This window comes from Neodiprion virginianus, chromosome 4, assembly GCF_021901495.1.
Source record: "Neodiprion virginianus isolate iyNeoVirg1 chromosome 4, iyNeoVirg1.1, whole genome shotgun sequence".
NCBI classification, from domain to species: Eukaryota; Metazoa; Arthropoda; class Insecta; order Hymenoptera; family Diprionidae; genus Neodiprion; species Neodiprion virginianus.
The window spans coordinates 7,142,289-7,169,266 of record NC_060880.1 but is presented as its reverse complement, the minus strand read 5'-3'; the positions used below and the strand labels follow the sequence as shown (position 1 = coordinate 7,169,266).

General features: G+C 37.1%; 2 protein-coding genes across 3 annotated transcripts in view; one reads left to right on the top strand and one right to left on the bottom strand.

Moving 5' to 3' along the window:
* The window catches only part of LOC124302523 (probable ATP-dependent RNA helicase DDX31), a 31,719-nt gene extending 22,894 nt beyond the window's left edge, over positions 1–8,825 (bottom strand). Inside the window, exons 1-7 of one of the 2 annotated variants that reach the window (XM_046758780.1) lie at positions 8,102–8,825; positions 6,677–6,892; positions 5,771–6,550; positions 5,408–5,674; positions 5,102–5,322; positions 2,734–3,556; positions 1,038–1,268 (exon numbers count right to left, since the gene is read on the bottom strand). In XM_046758780.1, coding sequence (XP_046614736.1) covers positions 1,038–1,268; positions 2,734–3,556; positions 5,102–5,322; positions 5,408–5,674; positions 5,771–6,550; positions 6,677–6,745 — 2,391 coding nt within the window. In that variant the 5' untranslated portion in view covers positions 6,746–6,892; positions 8,102–8,825. Of the gene's footprint in view, positions 1–1,037; positions 1,269–2,733; positions 3,557–5,101; positions 5,323–5,407; positions 5,675–5,770; positions 6,551–6,676; positions 6,893–7,406; positions 7,465–8,101 lie in introns of those variants that run through there. The other variant, XM_046758781.1, reaches the window with a different exon arrangement.
* A 163-nt stretch (positions 8,826–8,988) lies between these two features.
* On the top strand, positions 8,989–11,082 carry LOC124301977 (uncharacterized). Its single transcript, XM_046757648.1, has 5 exons — positions 8,989–9,226; positions 9,376–9,517; positions 9,601–9,683; positions 10,375–10,531; positions 10,638–11,082. The coding sequence occupies exons 1-5, from the start codon at positions 9,173–9,175 to the stop codon at positions 10,868–10,870; spliced, it is 669 nt and encodes a 222-aa protein (XP_046613604.1). The 5' UTR covers positions 8,989–9,172; the 3' UTR covers positions 10,871–11,082.
* Positions 11,083–26,978: the final 15,896 nt, after the last annotated feature.

The window sequence follows — 26,978 nt, the reverse complement described above, 5'->3', positions numbered from 1 at the left end:
GTATAAGGTATAAGGTGTAAGGTATAGGTTACACAGTGTGTGCACGGGTACATTTTAATGAACTAGCGTTTTTCGGAAGGCACCCCCACAGCGCGAGTCATTGTGACGACTTTAATTGCAATGATTATACTAGAAAATTGCATTCACCGTTGATATAATAGCCCCGGTCTTTGTCCCGCGAACTTCGAAAGCCCATTTCTGAGATATACATAATACAGGCAAGTAGCATTATACCTATATATATATACACACATGTGTTGGTTATAAGTATACGTAAAAGAGATACATAGACACGATATGTATCGTGCCTACTAAATCGACGAGACTACCCACTGATCGCGTAATGATCCGAGCCTTTATAAAGTCGGTTTACCGAGATCTTGTTAGTCCCATTAATTGGTCGCAAGTATCACGGGTATCACCCTCTGCATTATGCTGTATAATTGTTGTACGTGTGTACAACTTTTCGCCGAAATGTTGGGGAAATAAAAAAACTGACGCAATAAAGGCGTATGCCGATGCAGGAATTTAAAACGGACCAATTTCGACGGGAAAATAACAATAAAAGAAGTTGCATCGCAAACGACGCAGAAAAAGATATACCTGTACTCGTGTGATGGAATCTGAACAAGAAACATAAACAATTGCTGACTCGGCAGGATAGTATATGAAAAAAAAAAAGAGAAAGAAAAAAAAGTCAGTGCACGTGAACGAAATTTTTGCTTGTCACCTTAACCGACGTTCCTGCAAAATTTAGTATTGAAAAGAAGCAAACTTTACACTAAATCTGAACCGATTCGTGTAAAATATTAACAGAGTTACGCGTATTAGCTTGAATTTGAATGGAAAAGTCGAAGAATTGGCACGTCAAACTGAAAGTTTTTGTAAACTTGCTGCACTTGTTTTTACACCGAATATGTTAAAAGCGATGAATATCGATACCAAAGTTGATGTCTTTTTTTTCGATTCGATTCAGTTTCTACACAATAATAGGAATGTTCGTTTTCTTTTTCTGTTTTTGAAGGTCGAACACTCACCGTGCAGAGGAGAACGCCGCTTTTGGCAGCCCTGAACGTTTTGAAAACTTCGGTGCGTTCCTTCTGCGTCATGTTTCCGTGGAGCTTGAAGAATTCAACGTCGACCAAAGGCTCGGAGTCTTCGTCATCCTCGTCGGACTGCTTGCAAAGCACCGAAGTAAGGATTTCGGCGTGATAATCGACCATGTCTTGTGTCGCCATGAAGACTAAAATCTTGTGCTGTCCCGCGGCCTGAAATATTTTATAAAATCTATATATATACATATATTTTTTTTAAACCCTTTTTGGACTCAAGTTGAGGAAAGATTTTGGTGAAATTATGAAAATTGTTACTAAAAGTCGTGTAAAAAAATACTTCTACCAATTTTTAGATTATGGAAAATAGTCCTTGCAACAAAGTTTTATCCTCCTGCGATGAAAGTGTATGCGCAGGGAATTACTCTCAGCGGTGGATAGATTATTCTTTAAAAGGTTCCTTGCACATAAATTTTCAACGCAGGCAGTTGAAACTAATTTTCAATCCATATAATACCGTAACCTAAATATTGCAGGATGGATTTTTTTAACAGAGTTTTTTTAATCGTGTAAAAATTAAAATAGCAATATTTGTACAAAATTTCACCAAAGGCTCGCTTTAAATAAAAGAATTCTTTTTTCGAAAAGTTTTAGTTTCGGTACAGAGATCTGGATACAGCTTTCAAAACCGATCAGAACTCCGCGGAAATAGTCTCCAGAAATCACCAACGATGACTTAAAACTGATCAAAATAAGCTCTGATTGTATCGTTTTTTCGTTATAATTTACGGTCATATTATTAGAACTATTTAAGTATTTTTAGATTTTAGAACAGGATTTTTTTTTGCATAGTGAAGAGAAAATCTGCGTAAAATTGACCGCAAGAATTGACGTGATCCAGAAAGCAATAAAAAAGTAATGGGTCAAAAGCAAATAAATGGATTTCTTATGGCAGTATTTCTTCACTAGCGCCTCGAAATATCAACAATAACAAAACATAAATAACCCTATTTTTTGGATGCAAACTGATATTCCATTACATAAAATCTGAGATCCCCTTCCTTTTCGATAGAAATATCAATGGTATTTTGAGGCAAAGTTGATTATTGTAAAAAAAAACAATTGACCATTACTCCGAATACACCGATATAAGCCACGAAAACAGGAAGGATAGAATATACTACCGCCGTTTTAGTAAATCATTTTCTATGTAACAAAAAATTATCAACAATAACTTCAAAGCTTATCAATACCGTGAAAGACGTTTATATAACGCGAGCATATTTTACACGTTTTCCATGCGTGTTTGCTCTACAGAAAGTACCCGCTTCTATGACTGTCGAGTGAGTCTGCGAACTCGCATGCGCGGAGTACTGAAAAGACCACTTTTAAGTCCTAGGAGCTGAAAGTGCTCCTTTCTGCACTGCGCGCATGCGCTGTCGCGAACAAATCTGACATTACGCGACCCTAACCTCAATTTCATGCTTCGTGAAAGAAAAATCTAACATACTCTTGTTATATAAAGAATCGTGTGCAACAAGGAAGCAACGTTCCTTTCACCTCACGTATTTGCAATATTCATCTTCGGCTCGCCTACGACTCATATTGCAAACTTACACTCGGCTCGAAAAGATCGAGTTTGCCTCCTTGTTACGTAATATACGATTTAAAAACAGTTTACCTGACATTTGCCAGCTATGTAGGCACTCAGGCTGACCAACCTCAATTTGGGGGGAGTTACAACGTAGGTTTGATTGACGCTCTGCGGAACGATTAGATCCTCATTTATTTCGGCCACATTACCGCCAGATTTGATTAAATTTTCTCTCGCCGCGTCGACGATGACCGGATTGTCCATCGTGAGTCCAGCCAATTTTTCAACCGCCTGAGTCAAAGTGGCTGAAAGTAGAACGGTCTGTCTTTTGCTCTGATTTTTCAAAGTCGTATCCGCCACCTCGTAAATTTCCTTCGTATTTTTTTCACCGTCTGAATTGTCGTTCGAATCGTTCGATTCCGACTCCGATACGACCGCTTGAATTTTGTGCCGCGAGGCGATGATCCTGGTTTTATCGCGAAGAGACAAAGGCAGCGGTTTCTTCCGTTTGTTCCTCTCGTTTCTAATTGGAAACTCTTGTTCCTCCTTCTCCGGGTCGCTGTCCGTCCCTGAGTGATATTCTCGCTGTATCGTAAACTCGTTGTCATCCTCATCTTCGGCCTCGTTCTCCTCGACTTCAGAATCGACGGCGACGTTATCCGACGGTTTCGCTCTCTGAGCGTTGACGATATTCGACGGCGGTTCTACCGGAAGGCTGGAATCCTCTTTCTCGCCGATTTTACTCGTTTCCGTCAACATCGAGTCTACATCCTCGTCGGTGAATGTTTTCTTGCCGTTTTGTCGAAGCATCGCCAATGGATTGTAACCCGAATTGTCGGTCTCGATTTTTACGAACTTTTTTACACCAAATCTGGGTAAACCTTTCTGCTCCTCCAAAGCAGAAACGATGCTACAATTTAAATGAACGGGAAAGTGAATAAACTCAAAATAAATGGGGGGTTGAATTTAAACATACCATGATCGGGATTTCAACGAATAAGTATGAAGAAAAATATGAAATAACTTTAGTTGATATTACGTGAACGAAAATTAGGTACGTCAATCCTTAAAATTTTTATAATCAAACATAAACTACCATAATAGCTCAGAATATGCAATAGACAAGACTTTGATACATTATTCTTGTACTCAAGTGTTGAAATTTTCAATCAAATAACCATAACAATCATTATAATTTTGATTACAATTATTACAGAAATATAATTAAGTTGTTCGTTAAATTTTTGAAACCAAAGATTCTATTATTAAATTTTGCTTTGTGGTATATTTTTGATTATTCATGTGGTTCCATAATATATTTTAAAATTTTTGTATAGTATATCCTTCTACTTCAGAAACTTTAAGTGATTCAAACTTTTTAATTGAATCGATCTGCACATTTGAAATTCGGAATCGGGAAACATTCAAGTTGTTGAGTTTCGTGATTATTTTCGAATATAGAACTTTGATTACTGGCGAATGCCTCATCAACAGTTCACATGCGTTGAAAATTGCTAAACGGCTACACTAAAAAAAAAAGATACCAACAATCCAAGGTTTACAAACGAATCATTTAATGAAAAGATGTAAATTTGGAAAAATTTTATAACACACAAGCTTCGTTCAAGGGCAGAAATAATCAGTTTGTTATTCAGAGAAAACTGGATAATAACCGTCACATCTGAAATACCTACATGATTTACAAAACTACTTGTATTCTATGCGACGTTTCTAATTTCTCACACTCATTGTTGATGGAAAATCTTTATGGACAAAACTTCTAGTAGCAGATAATTACATTCATTGACATAAAGAAGAGCATATATTAAGAATGAAGTTAATAACGTTAGAGTGACGATGCATGTTTAGGAAAAATCGTTACTTCGCACATTTAGAATTCTCTGAAATTTAGTAAACCAGGATAAACAAAACATACTCATATACATATTTCGAAAAGTCAACTCCTTAAAAGTCTCAAATATTGCACAATAACGATTTTTTCCCTGATGATTCATTACGTTAATGTTAATAATTTTAGCTTTGTAGTATACGTGACAACAGCGCATTGTTATTATAAAACTCATACTAAAATCGCTACGCGAGAGGCTGGAAAATTGTGAGTTGTAATAATCAACAAAGTACCATTTTTAAATTTGAGCCTTCAAATTCAGTAGAGAAAAAGTACGTCAAAACATAATTAGTTTCTGCAATATTAATGAAGCTAGGGTTTGTAGATTTAATATAATGAAACATGAAAATAGACATCACTACATTGCAGCTTCGAAATAGCCGGAGACGTTAAATTTACAAAATCTGAATTAGTTTAACGAATTTCAGGTAATTCTAAAGTTGCAAGATAATGACTTTTTCTGAATATGAATCGTTGCAATAACGTTCGAAACTTCAACTACCGGACGTATGATTTAGAATTACTAAATTGAAGAACAAAACTTACCCGGAAATATCTTTTTCATATCCCATATCGAGCATCCTGTCAGCCTCGTCTAAAACGAAACATTGAACATCGTGAAGCCTTAGCGCTTCCGTATGTTTGACGTGATCCAGCAGCCTGCCAGGTGTGGCAACAAGAAGATTACATCCTTTTCTCAACCTAGCTTTTTCCGCCTTGCGTTTTTCACCACCCACTAGATATCCGGGTACGATCCAAGTAAATGGCTGGAAACGAGAAACAAAGCGACAAAAATTTTTGGCATCCTATGAATCCTTTAAAATTCGCTCATCTATAGAATCTTCGACTAACTTTTATAAGCTTCAGAAAACACTCGTATGTCTGCAGAGCGAGTTCCCTTGTCGGTACAATAACCAAGGCGCGCAGCCCGCTGTCCCGCGTAAGTTTCGGTCTCACTTTGTGAAGCGATTCAACGATCGGCAGCGCGTATGCCAGCGTCTTGCCGGAACCAGTCTGAGACCGAACGAGAACATCTTTCCCAGACAATATATGAGGGATAGCTTTTTGCTGGACGGTAGTTAATTTAGTTATCTGCATGTTCTGTTCCAAGTTAGAAACCTGACGAGAAGAAAAAAACTGTCAAAACTTGGCCGGCTCAGTAGAATATTGCGTGTGGCCTAATCGTTGAGACAATTTCTAAAGGAAACTACAAACCGTGAACGGATGAAGATCGAAGTCCGTGAATTTACTACTGCTGAAAACTGCTTCATTCACAGGCTCGACGAATCTCTGCCCGAGGTTCGGTATTTCAGGATTATTCCCAAACAAGGATGAAATCTTTCCAGAGCCACCAGTTCTGCTTGGCATAGCTTTGGCACTTGCATTTTCTACAGCATTCTTGAAGCTAACGTTTTTTATTTCAGTGTTTCCAGCTTGTAGATTCCTCGCGTCATTGAACTTGCCCTTTTTCCTCGGGCTTTTTGAGTCGACAATTGCCTGAGCGTCGCTAAACTTTCTTTTAGCGCCATTGAAGCCCGGAGTTTCGCTTTTACTGGGCAATGAAATTGCAGCGATACTTGATTTCTCTCCAAATATATCAACGAGCGACTTTTTCTCCTTGCTTTCCCCCGTCTCTCGCCTCTTGGCCAAAATTGTTTTGATTCCAGTTTGCTTCCCGGGTTTGGCAAATGAAACAATCGGTTTGTCCGCCTCGCTACTTACGATCAGCTGATCCTGGCTCTTCGAACCTAAGTCTGTAGCCTGTTTAGGTTGAGACTGCGGTTTATCAGGCTCAAGACGCGTCTCTGTTTTGGGAAAAGCTGTGGCGCCTCCGCCTTGGCCCAAATTCCTGCTGACAATAGCTGCGAGTGATTTCTGCTTGACTCTATGTTTGGGACCAGCAGCTGTCGGTTCGGCCCTCGCCTTGTCACGTGCAATCTTTTTCACTTCTCGTTTGAACTGCGGTTTGAAAAACTCCTTCTTATATCCCGCGACCTGAATGAAGGGGAAATCGAACCACTTTTACATCGCTGCATTTCAAGAGGGAACATGATGTCGGGACGTGGAAACATCAGTGACCTAACCTAACCCTGAACGTAACCTGGGATCTCGATCGCTTACCTTTTTTGTTTTACCAGCGACTGGGGAGGCCGAAATGTTCAGGGATATGTCCATTTCTTGAACTGTCATTTGCCTCGCGATCTGGTTATTATTTAACACCGAATACTGTCACTCTACCATCGTCTCAACTTGACTGAATTAAACCACGTGCGCGACGCACGTTATTTTGCTTTAGTTTTACTCGTGTCTCAGATGCTCGGCTCCTGCGCAACTCAGCTGCGCAGTAAGAAACAATTGAACTTAGATTTTGAAATCCGCATCACACTCGCATATCTTCAGGCGATTAAATTCTTGTCAATATGAATTGGCATCCCGAATTCTAGGATGTTTTTCAAATATTTTTCCAAAGTCTAGAAACATGATTCTCGGACAACTTCGCAATCATATGGATGGATGGGAAGAAAAAGTTACAAAATGTGAAGGCAAAATTTGAAAAATTCCTACCGTATTATTTCTGCTAATGGTATAGAGAACATAAATGATACAACATTGCCGTCCAACTCAGCTACGCAGTTCGAAACAATTGAACTCTGATTTTGAATTGAGCATCACACTTGCATATCTTCAGGCGATTAACACATCCCGAAATAAGACATCCTGAATTCTAGGATAATTTTCATCTTTTATTACGAAGTCAGGAAACATGACTCTCGGACGACTTCGCAATTATATGAATGAATGGGAAGAAAAAATTAAGAAATGTGAAAAAACAAATTTGAAAATATCCTACCATTTTATTTCTGTTGATGATATAGAAAACATAAATGAAACAACATTGCTGTCCAACTCGGCTACGCAGTTCGAAACAATTGAACTTAGATTTTGAATTCCGCATCACACTCGCATATCTTCAGGCGATTAAATTCCTATTAATTTGAATTGACACCCCGAATTCTTGGATATTTTTCAAATATTTTTCCAAAGCCTAGAAACATGATTCTCGGACAACTTCGCAATCATATGGATGGATGGGAAGAAAAAGTTACAAAATGTGAAGGCAAAATTTGAAAAAATCCTACCGTATTATTTCTGTTAATGTGAACATAAATGAAACACATATTTACCGTGTAATCGATTCGACTCGTAACAGGTTCGAAAAACACAAGCTAAGTTATCAACAGTTTGAGAAAAGGTTTAATAATCAGAACATTGCAAAATGATCAAAGTCTAATATTTTTGATCCAATTCTAATGTTTTTGGACTCATTTTGATGACCACATTAATCTCCAATGAATGAACGACATTTTTTTTTTTACAAATGTTACCCATTAAAGCCATTTATACCATTTGGGCGTTATAATTACTGTACTGTAATCTGAGATTTCTAGAATATTTTCAGACTAAAACAAACTAAACAAACTCCAGAGGTGGATCAGTTTAAAGGTTCTAATTATAAAGCTTTTTTTCGAATTATAAATATCTTACCTTGTATAATTCGAATTTACTCAGATTCTTTCCCGTCACAAAGTAGGGAAGTTTTTTCAATAGTGTTTGCCATCATTGGCACAAACAAAATTACTGGAAATTTTTTAAACGGTCTTATCTCGTCCGATAACTTTTGATTCACAAGGAAACGACTGATTCATTCTTAAATATGAATTAAATAACGGCGAATTAAAAACTGTATAAATCATAGCATTCAGTAACCTATATTTTAGAACGAATCCATTCCTTATTATAATCAAGTAACAGTTGGAATCGAATAAATTTTCTGTTATATTTTTTACTTATCATTGCGCAAGACATCATTCACAAATAATTTGATATCCGAACAAATTTCCTCGCAACTTTATGAATGTTCAATACCGGAAAATCTGAGCACAAAACAATGTTCAGAAAATTGTTTAAAAATTGCTGGTATATGCGGTGCATAATCGCGTCCACTTGTCAAAATATCGACTGATTTCCCGCGGATGTTAATTTGAACAAACTTAAATTAAAGTGAACAAATTTTATGCGACTTCTGCATTCCCTGGCGAGTTTTGTACATCGAAATTTTCCCATGACACTGTGATTTCTTTTCATTTCTCTGCAGCTTGATGACTGTACATATCTTAATTCTTTCAGAATACTTCTTCCTATGGTGTATAAATACGTTTCTAAATTTCCACGAACTAAGCATAGTCAAAATTCTCCTGTAACTAAAAATACAAACAAACCAAGAAACGATACAGATCAAAGTGTAAATTGTACCTCTAACAGTGTGTACACTTCAACGTTATACTAATGAACCGTCATTGTTCGGTGATTTCAACTAGTGTTTACATTTTTTTCAATCTCTCAAGTATGGCGAATGTTCACTCAAGTTCCACAACGCTGTTTCACACGTCACGAGACCGCTGAACAAGATTGACAAATCTGGAATAATATTTGTAACGTTGACTGAAATTTAAAAAAAAAAAATAAAAAAAAAGCCTTACAGACTCGTCGCGAAATTGAATATAATCAGCCGTTAATTCACGATAAAACAGACATAACTTGTACAGAATCGACAAGATGTGTTGCATCAGCGTGACTTTATTGGCGAGATTGATTGGGCTGCTCGATTTGGTGAGATACGTTGTTTATAGACCTACATTGAATGTGTCGTGGGAAGAAAAAAAAATTGAAAAAAACGATATCATAGAAACACGGTGATTATTCTACAATGATTTTGTAAATTTGTGATGCAATTCTGATTATTCGTGAGATTATTACAGTCGGCCTCGATCTTTGGAATCCAGTTTTTGGCTCAAGAATTTTTCAGTGACGAGCAACGATCGATCGAGTTTAATGACATGAAAATTTTCATGGGACTCAGTTGGACCAAGCGCTCGACAAATATTGAACAAAAACTGGACCGTAAGAATATTTCACACTAATTATTACATTCTGTTGTCATTATTCGTTTCGATCTTCACCGCAGGCATGCTTTACTTGTTTAGATACTTGGATTTTCGCTTCCCTTCTGGCTTATTCCACGCTTTACTTTTTCTGCAGTGCTGGCCTGATATCAGCCACTCTTTTGGTAAGTAAAGACAAATTAAACATCGTGTGAAAAATATCGTTCAACTAACAATCTGGGATCAAGGGTATCTGACCGGTGTACATTTTCATTGTCAGTAAATGATTGTTGAATGAACGGAATTTATGCTCACAAAAGTTCTAATGAATAAATCAATTGCTTCTAAATCAGATTTTCTTTCACCTCGACCATTTTTTCGTTCCTTTGAAAACTGATATGAAACGACGTAACGAATATTCGCATATATCTTGACATTCGCATTCGCATCCGCATTTGCAAAAATCATGGGAATATTTTTCGAATGTGATTGTCACAATACTTCATAGTTTCTTTTTAAAAATTGTGAAAATAATATTAAATAACCCAAAAAACATTAGTTTGATAATAAACTCTTACTATAAAAGTTTTTCCTCGCTTTTGAATCACAGTCCAACCTCGAAATTAATTTACATCTGTTATAAATTTGTCGTTGAATAATAAAACAAACAATCGGCTTTGTTCAGACAAGCTTGGCAATTTCCGGAATAAGATGCAAACGGCGATAATTGTGTCAGTCAATCAATTGTCAATTGTTAGCCATGGAATAATGGCGCCAGATTTAAAAATGTATCCGCATTCGCATTCACGAATATGTGAAAATTTACATTAGTTGTTAACATCTGAAATAATATGGCTATGCGTGTGATTTCGACAGAGAAATAAGCATCACGCCGTGCCTTGGTTAACTTTTGAAATCATCAGCTTGGCTAATCAGGGAAGCGGTATAGTCATATCTACTTTTCAACTACGATGTGACTGCGACATTGAAATTTGTCATTCTGAAAACGCGTTAATAGCAGGTTTCTACTTTAGTGAGTACTTATGATCGTCGAATTTTACTTCCGAACTAGCACAAAATACAAATTATGTCCTAAATACAATCTTGTAATATCAACCATTTAATTTCTTTGCCGCCAGTTGTGAGCGCGTATTTTTGGTTCGTCGTATTTAACGCTCGAAATTCATGGACAGCTGCTGAATCATCGGATGCGGTCTTTTTAGACTCAGGAATCAAAACTTCTATCGTCGCATCCCACAAAGTGATTATAAATCCACCAAAGACTGCATCGCCTCGGGGACGAATTCAATCGTCGAATTTTTTTCAATCTCCGAAGATAACCGAAGCACCGCCAAAATATTATGAAATTTGATACGACTTGCGTATTGTTATATGCAAGTGAAATTCTTGACGATAATATATCGAATTTTGTTATTTATTATTATATGTACTAATAGAGATGCTTGAATGAAAGATTGAGACTAATTGAAGATAAATAACTATGGTCAACTCAGTGCATGAGACACGTTACGATATAATATATTTCGATAAATAGAACTCTTCTGATATGCATATTATAATATAAGAATATTTTATAAGAAAAAATAAACCAATGACTAACGAAATTAATTAAACTCTTGTTTTCGATTTTTTTCACAATTATGAATAAGCGTCTGGAACATACTCGAATCATTGATCGTCTAAACCCGATATCGGCAAATTCATTGAAGAATGCTGGAACAATTCATGCGTATTGATAATTTGAAATTTACACTTGGAATAATAATGAAGAAATGCTTTTACAATTCTATACATAGAGCCCCGATATGGTGCGTCTACTAGACTATCGCTCTGCGTTATTATCACTATGTATTATGTATTCAAAAGTTTTTGAATAACAAACTATGATGGCAAAGCTTTTTCAATATATGTATAACCCATCTATGCGGTGAAAGCTAAGCTGTCGATAAATCAGAGAAGATGGGGCTAATAGTGTGTATCAAACGGGAGAGCAGCAGACCGGGTCTGCATAGAAAAGATGAGAAATGGTCGTGCGGTTACGTCAAAACACTTTTAAACTCCCCATATTTAAATCCGCTAGCATATTTGGCGAAGCCGCGCCGCGCGCAAAACTCGACCCGGGTATATAAGGCATTATATTATTATTGTTGTTATTATTATTATTATTATTGGTATGCACGCAGACTCGTTTCTGCATTTAGGCGATTTATTTCGTCTGTATTCTCGCGACCCCGAATAAATGATGAACGTTCGATGGATATTTTTACGATAATAGCTGAGAAGATTTTCAATATTGAAAATGGTACTTTTCGTTTCATTTATTGCCTGAAACGCATTAGACTCCTGCCGAGAATCGACAAAATGGACAAAAATGTTTCTTGATTCTTTACGATGTGAGAAATCATGCCGCTTCTTTAGATCACGAGGTCTGTAGTATGGTGTAAAATAATGTATGACTAAATATTTTTTTCATTGCCGTGTGAACAACGTGACGAAAGTCTATTGAAGTAAATTTCCGTACATTTCGTTAAATATTATGTTACATCTACTTAACTATAATATATTTTCTGCAATGTATGTACAAAAATCTACATATCTATACCCACGAGCTGCAGAAAACATTGAAACATAGTTTCTGATGTTTTGTAAACGGAAATATCTTTTTCAATATCGAAACAACGAATTGTGTAAAATATTTCTTCACGTCAAGATTTTCAGTTCTAAAAAACATTTGGATTTGGCTTTCATAAAAACTTGGGTAATCCGATGCACCATTTTTTACTTACCTACAAACATTTGACTATCGAATTGAAACCCTGATCCAAACCAACATGGCCGTCATTGACGCACTTCGAATTTTAATTTGTCTCTGTGACAATTTTCAAAACTCGCCAGTTATCGAGAGTTGTTTCAGATGAAACGAAATAATGACAAGAATATATTATCAATGATATACTGGAACACGTGCCTCTAAGCTCCGAAAGTTTTAAATGTAACATACATTTAGCTTTTATAACCAGTTATTTCGTTTTGAATGACTTTGTTTATATAAATTAAGGGACCGATCTGAAACTTGGCAGATTTGTAGCTCATAATGACAGGAACAAACCCTAAAAATTTTCAAATCTCATCATCATTTTATAATATATTTCTTTTTATGTGTAAGCTTAATAGCGTCAGTTTCATTAGGCTTATATATAAGGGAACAACAGTTATGAAATTATGAAATTTTCAGGGTTTGTTCTCATCATTACAAGCAACAACTACGTCAAGTTTCAAATCGGTCCCTTAATTTATACCAAAGTCATCCAAAACGAAATAACTGGTCATAAAAACTACGTGTATTTTATATTTAAAACTTCCGGAGCTTAGAGGCACGTGTTCCAGTTGATATTTCTCTAATGATTTGGAACAAATCCGGGTACGTCCCAATGAAAATCAATCCAACCCCCAAATAAGGACCACCCTGATGTATACACGTATACCTCCGTATATTTCCGTTAATCCGAAAGTTTTCTGTTTTCACAAGTAAACATCTCTCCTTACCTTTCTACGCGAGATTTGAATTCGCGAGGGCCGTAGGAATATATAAGAGTGAGAAGAAAGAACGGAGGAAAAATAAAAGGGAAATAAAATCCTTTTTTTCCACCCCCTCCGGCACCCCTAAAGTCTGGAAATGAGATTTCGCCGTTGGTGGAATGAGGAAAGAGGCAAGTTCGTTATATTTTACAATCCATCGAGTCTCTCTTCGGGGAACGACGAGGGGTTGCAGACTGGATCGGTATACCAGCCACCATGGGGCTCGGGGCTTGTCAACTAGTGTTTTAAAAGTTTCCGACAGCCTACAAATTGGCTCGCTCAGTTCTTTTTAAAAGCACCAGGCAGCCAACCAACCGCGGAGCAGCTACGACTACCTCGACCACCTCAAGAGGGGGTGGAGGAATCCCGGTAAGGGGAAGGTAATGTACCCAGCCATGAATTTTTACGAAGTTTATTATATTGGCTAATGCCGCCGCCCCTTCAGGAACGGAAGCTTCTCTCTATCTCTCTCAGAGAAGCGTTTCTTTCCTGTAACACGGTCCGCGTGTAAGAGATTCGGTTATATTTTTATCACTGCACGTGTAACATGTATGGATAAGTATTTTTTCGGGCAATATCCGAAATCATTTGCCGATCAAACCATTGTCGAAACGGTGGAAACGAAAGTAAACAGTTATTGTGTCGGAATATCCGTTTCAAAATAGAAGTGGATGCAAGTCCGATCACCAAGGATTTAAAAATTTTAAACCATTGATTAGCATTATCGTACAATGTTATTAATTAACTAAAGACCTGAACAATTCAAGGATGTATGCGACTTATAGTCAAACAAACAAAATTGTTTAAACAAAAGGTGATGGAACAAGAGCGTTTGAAAATATTTTCGCTAAAGATAATCTAATAATAGGAAAGTCTCGGTGAAAGTCCCCGAAGATACAGAAAAACTTTTCAAAACATTAAATTTTAACTGTAAGCACTTCGTTGCATTAGCAGCGATACAGAAATCACACAAGTTTGTTATTTCTTTACCAAAAAACAATGCAAATCATCTGATTGTGAGTTATATTTTGGACAGCAATAACGTGCTCGATTTCCGAATCTCAAGTTTATCATCTGTAAATTATCGTGATTGTAAATTTCTTCCTCTTTTTTATTAATCATCGAACTGGAAAATTTGAATCCATCTCAGACAATTTGTACAAAAATCTTTTATGAATAGATGAGCTACATAATTTATCAAATAGCAGAATCGTGTTTCATCATTTCTACAACGTTCAGTCGGAAACAGTTTTGTCATAATGACCGAAATTTTGTCCTAGCAACGAAATTTCAGGGTTAAAATAGATCCGACCAAACATTGTAATCGTACATTCAAAGAACGTAGTTGATTTTATAGTGCGCAGGAAACAAAATTTTCAAGCGATGTCTGAGAAAATATTTGGCACAACAATCCCATAATTTCTGTTGCGATTCCGGAATCAGATCTACACGTTGAAAATAATTATGTAAAGATTGATAAATGATTGTTTGATTGTTCAAGCAAGAAATTTTTCTACAAAATGGATATTTTAAAGGAGCCAAAATTTTTTGTCCAAGTGTTTTTAACAATAATCAGGTTGATCCTTATCTGGACTTTAAACTTTTTTGTACACTTACTATTTGGACTTGGATTTAATTTTCTAAATCTTTTTTATCGATTTGTAAACCGTAGATGTTACTACACGTAGTCCGAACATCCATAACGATGATATCGTGAAGCGGAGAGATTCGATTCTGCGAATCGTTAAAACTGAGAAAAAAAAAAACTTGTGAAAACGGGTGAAAAAAATTCGCCCCCGGATGTCTGGAGGAGACAAAAAGGAACAGAGAAAAAAAAAAAAAATGGTACGCATCGGAAGATATCTAAAATTCAAGAAGCGTCGCGGTGCGGAAAGTGCAACGCAGAGTCAGTCGATTATTTGCTATTATTTTTCCAGACAGCGAGATTTTATTGATCTGCAGAGCCAGGGAAGGACGGAACTGAGCGCCTCATAAAGCTAACCAATGCTAATACCTCGGCACCCGGCAAGGGCGCGGAATCGGTTCCGCCGCCTCTAGACGCTGCGGTATCGAAAATCTGCTACGGACGGAGAGGCGACGCCAATGCGGCCGACCGGAATCTCCCATAAACGCGAAACCGAGTCTAATTCGTAATGTCGGCGGAGTCATCGCCCGGCATTGTTAGCCTGCCTCCACCTATGCACCGTGCCTAATTCCGGAGTTATCGCAGGAAATAGCCCACTAAAGTGTTATCGAAGGACGAAGAGACCCGGCTTTCAGCCCTCGATTTTCGTCGAGACTCGCCTGCCATGGGTTGAGAAAAATTTCACTTCTTACAGTCGATGGAAAATTGTAGGTATTGAAATTGGCATCAACCCGTTAGCTTTTTTCCACACGACGGCGTACAATCTTCATTTTCGTTTTTTATCATTTTTTCGAGACGTACTGCACGTTAAATAATTGACAAGTAAAGAACTGGAAATTTTCATCCAAAACATCTCAAAATCGTCCGAAAAGTGTTTCTTTACTCAAAGACAGGCGCGTTGTACCGATATTTTTATTTTAAAGTAAACGGGTTGGTTATAAATATTTTCAGAGATCGTCGGAGTATTTAGAATTTCGAACAGTCGGAAGTTTTACTTTCGAATATATTAGCCAACCCAATTATGTCTGTCTCGAATTTCCGGTTTGTCGTTGATTCTCTAGCGGTATATACTGGATACATAAATGTCAAAAAATGCGGTGTGGGCTTCTATAGAATATTTTCTTTTTATCAATCTTGCAATATTTGACGTCAATCATACTACCTGTCGTCAATCTGACGATCAATTTCTGAAATGAGCACAAAAATTGTCCCAAAGTAGTCCAACCCGCTACTTTTGGTCGATCTTAACTCCGCCAATTTTTTACAGCGTATAATCTACGTTGCAGAAAATCAAGAAATTGAAATGAAATTCGTATATTAGTCAATGATCAAAACGTCCACGCTCAAAGTAAAACGACCACACAAAAAATGATTCTACCTTCGTAAGTATAGTTTCGAGTCTCATGTTATTTACCTAACAAACAATCCAGACCGTATGCTGAATGAATTGAGGAAGCTCCTGAGTCTCAAGAATGATTTTTCACCTTTTTTCTACTTTCCGTGTATCATTGTATTCGAGTCCATTATCTTTATTTCGATTAGTCGCCGAACCGGAAACTCGAAAAATTAAAAAATTTAAGAGTAGAAATTTCGAGCCTCGCTTTCGTCGTTATGGGGTTGTTTTTGATTACGGTAATCACGATTCCATCTATATTATACACGATTTCCACATGATCATGGAGGGTTCCATAGGAGTACAGAGGGTACCTTAGCCTTTAAAGTGATCTTTGGTTTTCGTTTATCGGATACTCCGTTTGGATGAAGAAATGTTTACCGTTTTCGTCGTTGTTTTGTGCACACGTTGACTTCAGTGTCCATAGCAGTCCCAGTTTTCATGTTACGAAATAATTTTTTCTTCGAAATTAAAGCTGAAATCGCGTACCTCTAAACCCGATTTGCTCATTTTCTATCTTCCCTTACTTCCAAACCCGTAAAATTTGAAAAATCGTTAACCTCCGTAAGCCTGATTAAAGCTTCTTACTCGCGACGCTACGACGAAAGTGTAACACGCGAATCCAAGAGGTAATAATTACGGTGTGATTATCAATCAATTTCATGCGTGTCAATTGTTTTTCGAAGGGTTTTCGGCGAAGTGGTATGTTGTGTTACCCCGGGTGTTACAAGCCTCCCGTCATACACACGAGATTAATTACACGCCGCTAATTATTAACCCTCCGAGGGACGGCTAATACGTCCCGCGTATACCTGCCTATGTAACACGCCTGTAAGGGGTTGGTAGGAGGTGTAAGTATACATACACATTATACCTATATATTATATAACGTAATTCGTATACCTTCGGCTAGTACGATTTGACTTCGTGATCATATTGCGCGCGCCATGGCAAATTGAAATTTAAAAATTACTTCGAGGGGATGATTTTATTACAGGATTAAGTTTAATACTTCAAATAAACGTACTGCAATAATAAAAATGGTAACAAGAGTCGCTGAAATTCTTTACACTTATTATTAAAAAACATATGTTGTAGTGAAGCGAATTTTTTCACCACTTTGGCAGAAATTATTTTTGGAAAATCGAGCAAAGAACATCAACAACTATCAGTTTGCACTATCGAAATTTAAATAGCAAAAGTAACTATGCACATGCGATATGGTTATTATATATATTTGCACCTATAAGTGTAACAGGATTGACGACCGGAAGTGATCGATTTTCTTGACATTTTTATTTTCCCGTAATCATTGTAAAATCTACGAGTTGAACGCTTGCGGGAAAAACTGTGTGGGTATATGGTGAATTAAAATATGACCGTCTAGCGGCTGCAACTTTGAAAAACAAAAAAAAAAGAAAGAAAACAAATTGTAAGAAGTGCTCGATTTTACGGAGATGTTATTTCTTTCAACTTTTCTGCAGATATTGAATACTGTAAATTCACTACTGCAAAGATAAAACTTGTTTGTATTGAATAAATACATAAAAACGAATAAACGAATGGTGTTTATTCACCCTAATTGATCGTTGTGATGCAACAGCTAACGAGAACTTCTTTCATACTTGCAGATTCATTTATTTAATAATGATCGTTGTCCTCTATATTTTAAATAACGGATATATCCAATCACTCAGAAAATGAATCTATCTCTACCTATGCGTGAACAATATAAAACGATTTCTCCAAATTTCTTACTGCAGAGAAAATTATTCCGCGTCCTTGGGCCTGGACCAATCGCTCGGGTAATCGAGGGAAGAACCGGAAGTGAGACCGAAGCCTCGATGTATACAAACATACAAATATACGGAATTGCTCAGCCCCGGCTGCCGTAAATTCTCGATTGAGTGAAAAGTTTGTTTGGGAAAATGCTGAGACCATTCTCTGGGTCGTCTTAGCATATGAATACGCGTGCTAGGCTTTCCCCTCATCGAAAAGTCGATTTTTTATTCCTTCCTTTTATCTCTTTTCGTTTATTCCTTTTTTCTTTTTTTTTTTTTTTTTTTTTTTGAAACGCGCGCTTCGCCGTCGGATCTACATTTTGCGTACAAAAATACGCAGACGGCAGTCCTTCTGAAAAACCCCTCAAACTGGCTTTCGTTTGTTTTTCAGTATTTGATTGAATATTTCCATTTACTGATCGTAATTAATGTCGATGCGGTGTTGTAATAACAAATATTTGCCAATGCCAACATGATGAAAAAAATTATGTTCCCGTGAACTTTGAAGCGATTTGAAACGAAGCATCAATATCTTAGCCTGTGTTTACGATTCCAGTATTTTCTTTTCCCGAATTCTTAAACAGATCTTCGCAGCTTGAGAATACAGAGTGAATTTCTAACAACTGCACGGTCCGTCGTCTGTTAAACTTTAATGCGCATGCGCTGCAATTCGAGAGCAGTTGTTTGCCAGGGCTGTCAATCGTTAAAAATTTAGACGCCAATTCGCCGCGATGTATGTTGCCAGTTTTACTCAAATCACAACATAATTGTCAACATTTTTGAGGTTAGAGACAGTTGGTAACCCTGGCCAACAGCGCACGCGCGTTACATTTTAGCAGACAACGGACAGTTTAGTCGTTAGGAATTCACTCTGTACAATAATTTTGGTAAGAACTGAATGTACACGAGTATCTCGTTATAAAATGAATAAAATGTGTCGATTTTCAGCCAACCGACATTCTTAATGATGATTTCGACTAACCGAGTTCGGTGACGCGTCCGCAATTTCCATAGTGCAAATGTGAAGGGGTGAACGATGGAAAAGAAAACTGCAAGTCACCGCGTTGACGGTACTTTTGATGGAGTCAAAAACTGGATCCGAATACGCAAGCGTCTGTATTGCCTGCAGTGTGATTTCGCACAGTGCGTAATGTTGTGCGTAAAGATTATTTTGGAATTTGTCAGATCGACGGTACGGCGCGAAATGCATCGTGGGGAAAGTTTTGGATCAGTCTTCTCTCTCTTTGCTCTCCACTCTTAGCTTAGATAGACACGTGCACACGCCTTTCCCGCAATTCCATGGAAAGGGAGATTTCGTACAACGGTCAATGGATACAAAGTAAATTTGTGAACCCCGTGGACGGTGAACACAATGGTTACATTTAATAGTACATTAACCACCAACAGTAGTGACCCATGACCCACATCTATATGCCGACTCGACAATGTGCCAGGAATTGCCTGCAGCAGAAAGGACCCTGGATACGTTAAAATATAACGCGTCGTGCCGGATAGTTTCTCGCATTCGGATCGTGTACGTAATTGTTTTAGATTTATATCTTGGTAACGCTCATAGTTGGAGTGAGAAAGACAACACTGTTATAGTTTAATATTCTTCTAATTGGAACAATTGTACACGTCGATTGAAAAATAAAGCTTGAAAAGACAACAATTAACGAGGTCAAGAATAAAACCATCTCAGACGATTTGGAGGATATTCATTTGTGATTGAAATGAGACAGTTTTCATTAGATTCGGACGAACTGTATGGAATTTTCGATGAAAAAATGTTGAGAATAAGGTTATATTATACGGTTTCAGTTTACTCCTTTCAGAAAAACTTCTGGATCACAGCTACATTTTCAATTATAGTTTGAACTTGGCTTGAGGAGCATTTGTATGATTCGTCCAGCATGAATAGAATTCCTAATTGAGACTCAGGTCACAGCAAATATCAAATGATGATGTTCTGATCTATGCAAGTGATAATACTAGTCTATTCCGAGAAATGTAAGGAGAAAAAAAAAATTAAGATCATTCTAATACCCACAAATTTAGAATCTACTATTTTCATCACAGAGAAAAAAATCTAGTTGTCTACGGCCTCAACCTTGATCTATATAACTAACTTATCAAAACTCAGGAATAAACATGCTAATTTTGACCATTTTTATGATCACGATAACATTTTCAATGGCTTATCTTGACCTTAAACGAAGGGTCCAGGGCCGAATAAATATGTGCTCAAAGTTACAAAATATGTGCGTATAATATAGACTTGAAAAACTAAAATATAGAAGTAAATATGTAAAATAGAAACTGCATTTTCCGGCTTCGAACGTCATACTTTGTGTAGAAATGTTTTTTGAAATTGTATAGAAAATAAGGAAAGGAAATGATTTGAATAAAGAAATATGTATTTATCTATTAATTAGGGCCCCAATTACGTCCAATTTTCAACACAGTCTTATTTCAGTTTGTGCTTAAAATTTCACAGTGAAACGATCAAATCACGGCAGCAAAAAGAAAACAAAAAATAGACAGGTATAATGCGCAAAATAATGAACAGCCTCTTTGAACCCGTGGCATTGAATTGCGCAGTGTCCTAATTCAGGAATGAATTTGTCTCTGTCATAATTCGCGCCACGGCTGTCGCGTCAACATCCGCCATTGTTATATTGAATCAGTAACACCGCACGCTGCAGAAGAATTGGCAAATGTGAAAGAACGATGGTGTAGAGGTGTGAGAGGGGGGGGGGGGGGGGGGGGGGGGACGTAGGCCCGCTATTTTCCCCGTCTGAAGCACGCGAAGTCAAAAGCAAAGCTCAGAAGCAATGACTAGCTTTAGAATGCAAAGCAGCCCGTCGGGCTGGCTGGCTGCTCGTTCTGCGCGCACTTTTAAATTCAAATTTAAACTCGCGGAGAGTGCGCACGCGGGATTTAATATTTTACACCTCAAATGTTGGGCGTGCGCGAGGTATGCAAAGCAGTTCGCTTTCAACTCAGATTGGATTTAAAACGTGCTAATTTGTCGAGCATACCCGTCCTCCTCCTCCTCCTCCTCCTCCTCCACCTCCTCTCTCGCACCAACGCCCCTCTCAGCTTCCATACCGCCAGCAACCCCCTTTTGACTCCCCCTCAAGTCAGCGCATCTGAATTTAAAATCTACTCCGCACGTACACCGTTCCACGTATGGGGCATTCCGTGATAACTCAGCCTGGGCCCGACCCTTGACATCTTTCATTTGGTTCCCGATTTGTTATAAGAGTTGTAAAATTGTTTTGACAATTTTTATAAATGGACAGATCGTTCGACACAATTTAAAAGTGTGATATAATTCTGGAAAATCATGTGCCACATATCAAAGTTTTTCAGCTTTGAGCCACAGTTGGCCTAAGTTCTCTTTTAATTTTTTTTCTTTTTTTTTGTCAACTTGAAGGAATACTGAATAATATTTAGGTACATTTAAAAAAGTTGCAGATAATTCTAATCGATTCGAAAAAATTTGAAAAAAAGTGAGTGCCTTCGAGAGTTAAAATGACCAGTACAAAAAATCAGGAACCAACTCGTAGAGGTCATGTGCCATAAATCCACGTTAAATTGGCATGGAATACACCATATCACGTTATACGTACACCAAACACTGCATGTCTGCCGATGCAGCGAACGTCGTCTCGCATTCGTGTTTAATTGCAGCTCGTTAGCTTGGCAAGTGCACACACTGCATACAGCTGCCGAAATCTGCACTTTTTACAAGAGAAATTGCCGAATAACTTTATACCGCATTTGCATTGATGTCCCTGCGAAACTGCAAAGTACAATTTTGTCGCTACGCATGTGTCGAAGATTGTACATTATTAAAAAAACGTGTGAAACCGGTAATAATGATCAATTGAAGCCCGTGATCGAGATGAATTTGATGAAAATAATGAATTGAGAAACAATTGAATCTCAGGGCTAAGCCTAGAATTCTAAATAGTAAATAATTTCGACTAAATTACATTATTGTATTTTTGCCTGAAACAAAATGAATTTTTCGCAAATGTACTGCTGGAGTGAATTTTTTTTTCTGTTACCATTTTTCAATGATTCACAAATTCGTTACGAGCAAAAGTCTTTTACACAATGTAATCGATGAGCTTATGCAGTACTAAAAATATGTTGTAATGTTATTACAAATTGACTGTATAGTCGGATTTGAAAAGAACCATTTTGCAAACAAGATGAGCTTTGAATCATTCCAATTGTACTGAGAACCCGATTTTTACATTTACAAATAAACTCGAACGATAATTCAATAATTCTTTCCAGAAATACATCAAGCTGAGCCGAGGGGTCAATCGCACATTAATTTTGATGTACACCTGATTCGAGATTTCAAGATTTCAAAGGATTTCAAAGGATTTTTAATTAATTATCTAAAGATTTCATAGATTTCATAAGATTCCAAATGATTTCAAAGAATTTCCAAAAAATTTCATGAGGTGTCAAATGATTAAAAATAATTTCAAAAGATTCATGCGATTTCGGATGATTTCATAGATTTCTAGAGATGTCAATGGTTTCAAAAAATTGCAAGCGATTCCGTGAAATTTCACAAGACTTCAAATGATATCATGGATTTCAAGGATTTCCGACTCCTCGAGCCGAGCCTTCTTTGATCAAATTTCAATATGCTGCAGTTTTTGGTTATTTTTTTAGATAAAACTCAAGTCAGTCGATTTTGGTACAACTTTTTGAACCTCACTTTTTTATCTTACACAGTTCACTTATCATCCTGCACAATTTATACGATGGAATGTGAGATTTTTGGGGAATTCTTTTTTATTTCGTACCTAGTCGGATGTAACGCCGAGTATGACGCGTAGGTATGAGACGTGGCTTAGGGGTTATTACCGAGTTAATCAATCGTTGGAAATGGTGTTTATGAATAATAAGAGAGACGGAGCCTTGTAACGCGTTGCACCGTTATCTTTCTATAACGTGGATAACTTTCGCCATCCGTACACGGTACTTGTACAGTGTAACGTACAACTCTATAGCTATAACGCGGCGTTGAGGCTCGTGGGCAATTTCCTATGATAGATCGAGTCCGCAGACAAGTTCTATTACGAAGCCCTGAATTATTGAGCAGGCAATTCCGGGGGCGACACACGAAGCCCCCTTTACTGCACCGTCAAAAGTGTCAACGGGATTATTAAGCTCTTAAGCGCTGGCTGCCTCCCGCAAAAATTACGTCAACAACCAATTTGATAACACTGCCTGCTTGTGAACAATAACTTCGTTATACGCGTACAGTTATGTAATATAATAAATTAACTGTCAAACTGATATTTTTCGTGCAAAACCAGCTTACGTACGAGGGTCGCAATGTGGTGATAAAATCTTACATCGAAGAAGCTTGGCAATTGGTTAAAAAAAATGTCTGGAAGGAAAATACGAATTGTGTTTAAAAAAATTTTGATTTAATCACCTGTGTAATATTGACAAAAAAAAAAAAAAAAAAATCGATGGAATTTCTCCAAGTGTATAATATCTTTGCAGATACTTAATTCGTAGATTTATGATATTAACAATTCATTGTGAGAGAGGATTACTTTTTTTCCTGATTGGCTTCGTGAGATAGATAATTTTTTTTTTTGGTTCAAACAAGACTCTTTACTTGACTCTAATAAATTTCTTAGGAACAAGAAATTACTTGTTTGATTGTTTTTTTTTCTCTCTCTCTCTTTCCATCGCCAATATATTGACTTTATTCATGAAAAATTTACTCAAAGGATGACACAAAATTTACCGAGAATCAGAAAATTTTATTCGAATTGAGTAAATATTGTCGAAACTCAAAAATTGTTTTAACAGACCTCGGTTAGACGATACTTACTTGTTGTGAGTAGGAAAAAAATTGAATCAAATAACCCTAATGCCTCGATCTTGGCTCGCAATTTATTATATTTAGGCATGTCTTATTTCGAACGAAAAAAAAAAATTATAATTATCGAATGAAGCAAATCAGGGAGAACAAGTAAATTGATTCTCTATGCGGTGTGCCTAATTTTACAAAATTAAGTTGAGAAATTTATCGTCGATCAAGACACCGTCCCAACGAACATAAGAAATTGAAAATATTTCTGAATTCCAGGTCTTTTAGGGGTTGCGTTATATCGGGAGAATCTCTTGAAAGTTGAAAATCAACCGCGCATGCGCCAAATAATTCAATCTCATTGGTCGGCGAAATATTCCCGCAGCGATATTCTTGTCTGCGACGCAGGCGGGCCAGCCTACGCAAAATGTCTACGTTTGGATTTTCAAAGAGCGTAAGCGTTAAATTTCGACCGTTTTTTGAAGAATCAACTTTCCAACCCGATAACAAATGCTTCCCAAACCTTTCCGAGTCGCTGCCTCGATTATTCGAGATTCTAACCTCGAAAATTCGCATCAACTGCATCGCCGTCAGAAACAGTTTGACAGCTGAAACTCGGGATGGCCAGCCTGCAATGAACAGCCGATAAAACTCGCGCATGCGCGGTTGATTTTCAAGTTTCAAGAGATTCTCCCGATATACAATAAGAGGGAATGATTCCGGATATCGCGCAGGCAGGCTTGCAGCGGAACGGAAATCACCCTCGAAACGTGATCCATGCATGTACCGGGGAAAGGAGTAGAGACGATGAGAGAAAGGAGGAAACATTTTTCACCAATAACTCCCGGCGGGCCTGTTGGTAGAGAAAAATATTTAGTGACAGGCTGCGAGGGGTGGTTTTGTTATTAGGAGGCTTATTAGCTCAGCATATGGAGCAGAAGGGTCCATCAGCAGGGCTGAATTCGCGATAAGATCGGTTTCCTCGGTGATCGGAGATACCGCAGTTTGCCGTAACAGGTCCTATTTCAAGGGATTACAGATCGCTTTTATATCTCGTCCTGAGATCTTATTCACGGGGTCGAACGGCACCATCAAACGGATCAAATGCAAATGTCGTTTAATGCAGTTCCTCTCCCCAATGTTGCTAATAATTAATGAAAAAGCGTCTCAAATATCAACGTGCGTTACGCGAAGAACTGCAAAGCTTTTGTACGCAAAACGAAATTTACCCTCAAATTGTGCATCGATTGTAAGACAAACCTTGCAGCTTTTGCTCAACGTCAACAAAATGTCCTAGGTTTTAATTATTTTCAATGCAAGTGATATCGTTACCAATATTTTCGTCGGTGAGATTATTCCGGATACTAGTGTGGGGATCGTAGAAATTTTAATTTACCGAAAGCTTTCATTTGCATCAAAAACGACGTTATAATCAAACTTTATATGTACAATTTATAATTTCTTTCACCGATTTCTCATCTCAAGTTACACTTTGAAGATAATTTTCTTGCAGAGTGCAGAAATGAATGTGGTTCGTTGTTTTACTAATTTTTACTACAAATTTTGTGCATTTTTAGACATTTCTTGTTCACTCTAATTCCAGAACTAAAGCTATCTCTAACAATTAATTTCAGTAATCTATTATAATGTGAATTGGTGAGTAAATGTAGGCAGTTGAAAAACTGTTAAGAATTTATTATTGTAAAACACGAAGCAAGCAAAGAAACAAAATTTAAACACGTAGAAGAAAATGAGTAAAAATTAATTTCACAAAATCGAAACGATCAATTTTTATTTTTTTTTTTTTGCGTGTATCAATTCGAAGTAGTAATCAGTATCTCTTCAATCAGCAAAAAGTTTTCACATGATTTGGAGTTTCTCAAAAAGTTGAGTTTGGGAAAAAAAAATCTTACTGCTGAAAAAATTTTCTCACCAAGGATTATAAATAAATTTAGAACTTTCAAGCGCAGACTATACGAATAGAAAACCGGTAGTGAAAAATTTCCCACCAAGAATTATCAATAAATCTAGACTTTCTGTGAATTGTTTCGGAACGTTTAAAAAAAAAAAAAACAAATACAATCCATACGAAAAGAAATCATGATACCTTTTCTCCTAAAACATTATTCTATCCGTTTTTATTACAACAGAAAGTGAAAATATTCTTAATTGTATGTAAAAGAACATCACGAAGGTATCACGCGCCTCTGATGAACGGATGATTTATACATAATGTATAAATTGTGAAAAGCAATAAGTGAACAAAAAAAAAATCAAATTAATTAAAATAATAATAAAAATAATAATAATAATAATAATAATAATAATAGTGAAACAATCACATTCATAAAATGAAGCAATGGAAATGCAAAGAAGCGGGTGTATTATTTTTAAATCTTAATTGAGCGCTAATTAGTTTCATAATTCATTCTTTCAATTCGTAAAACTACCGGTAAAAATATAATTCATACCGTTTAGTTAATTGTACATCGTATATTATTCATATTACTATATTATGTGAGTTTTCTCAGCAGGCTGTGCAGACGGTATAAATTACTTGTTACGCAACGGATTACAAGCGTATTATAGTTGCGGTATCTAATGACTATTAAGTGATATCAAATCTCGAAATACGAATCGATATCTTGCACGGATTGCAGGGAGATGTGTGCCGCGGAATGCAGGTAGCCTTGTTTTTTCGTGTAGGAATCGGAGTATTAGGTGTTGGTTTTTTCTCCTATTCCCAGTCGGCTCAAATGTTCGACAAACCTCTCTTCTCGCTTCTGTTTAAAAACCCATGCCATAAAAAGAGACGCATTAACACGGCTCGAGTGTCGAGTCATGTTTTATTCATGAACGCGATGTTTGAATAACTCGTAGGTAAGTAGTCGGCTGTTTAGATGAGCGCTGAGCTTTCCTCGGAAACACTGGAATATTTTAACGCCTGATACTAATTACGAGCACCTGGATCATAATTGCACCCACACGTTGGCAATTACGTACCTACTGTAACATCGTGGCACTCCGCGTTCGTTAGTTTCGAGCGAGATAGATGCGGGAACAAAAGGCGAAAGTGAAAAGGAAGGTGTAGAAATTACTTACAGTCTACGAAATCATGACTTTTCGATAAATTTTCTATATTTTTTTTTTTTTAAGTATCCCAATTTCTGATTGTTGAACCTTTCAGTCACAGTGGACGGC

Excerpts from the sequence above, each read along its gene's own strand:
- LOC124301977 (XM_046757648.1), top strand. The coding sequence starts at position 9,173 with ATGTGTTGCATCAGCGTGACTTTATTGGCGAGATTGATTGGGCTGCTC. Across the intron at positions 9,518-9,600 it reads TATTGAACAAAAACTGGACC|ATACTTGGATTTTCGCTTCC; the intron begins GTAAGAATATTT and ends TTACTTGTTTAG. Across the intron at positions 10,532-10,637 it reads AATAGCAGGTTTCTACTTTA|TTGTGAGCGCGTATTTTTGG; the intron begins GTGAGTACTTAT and ends CTTTGCCGCCAG.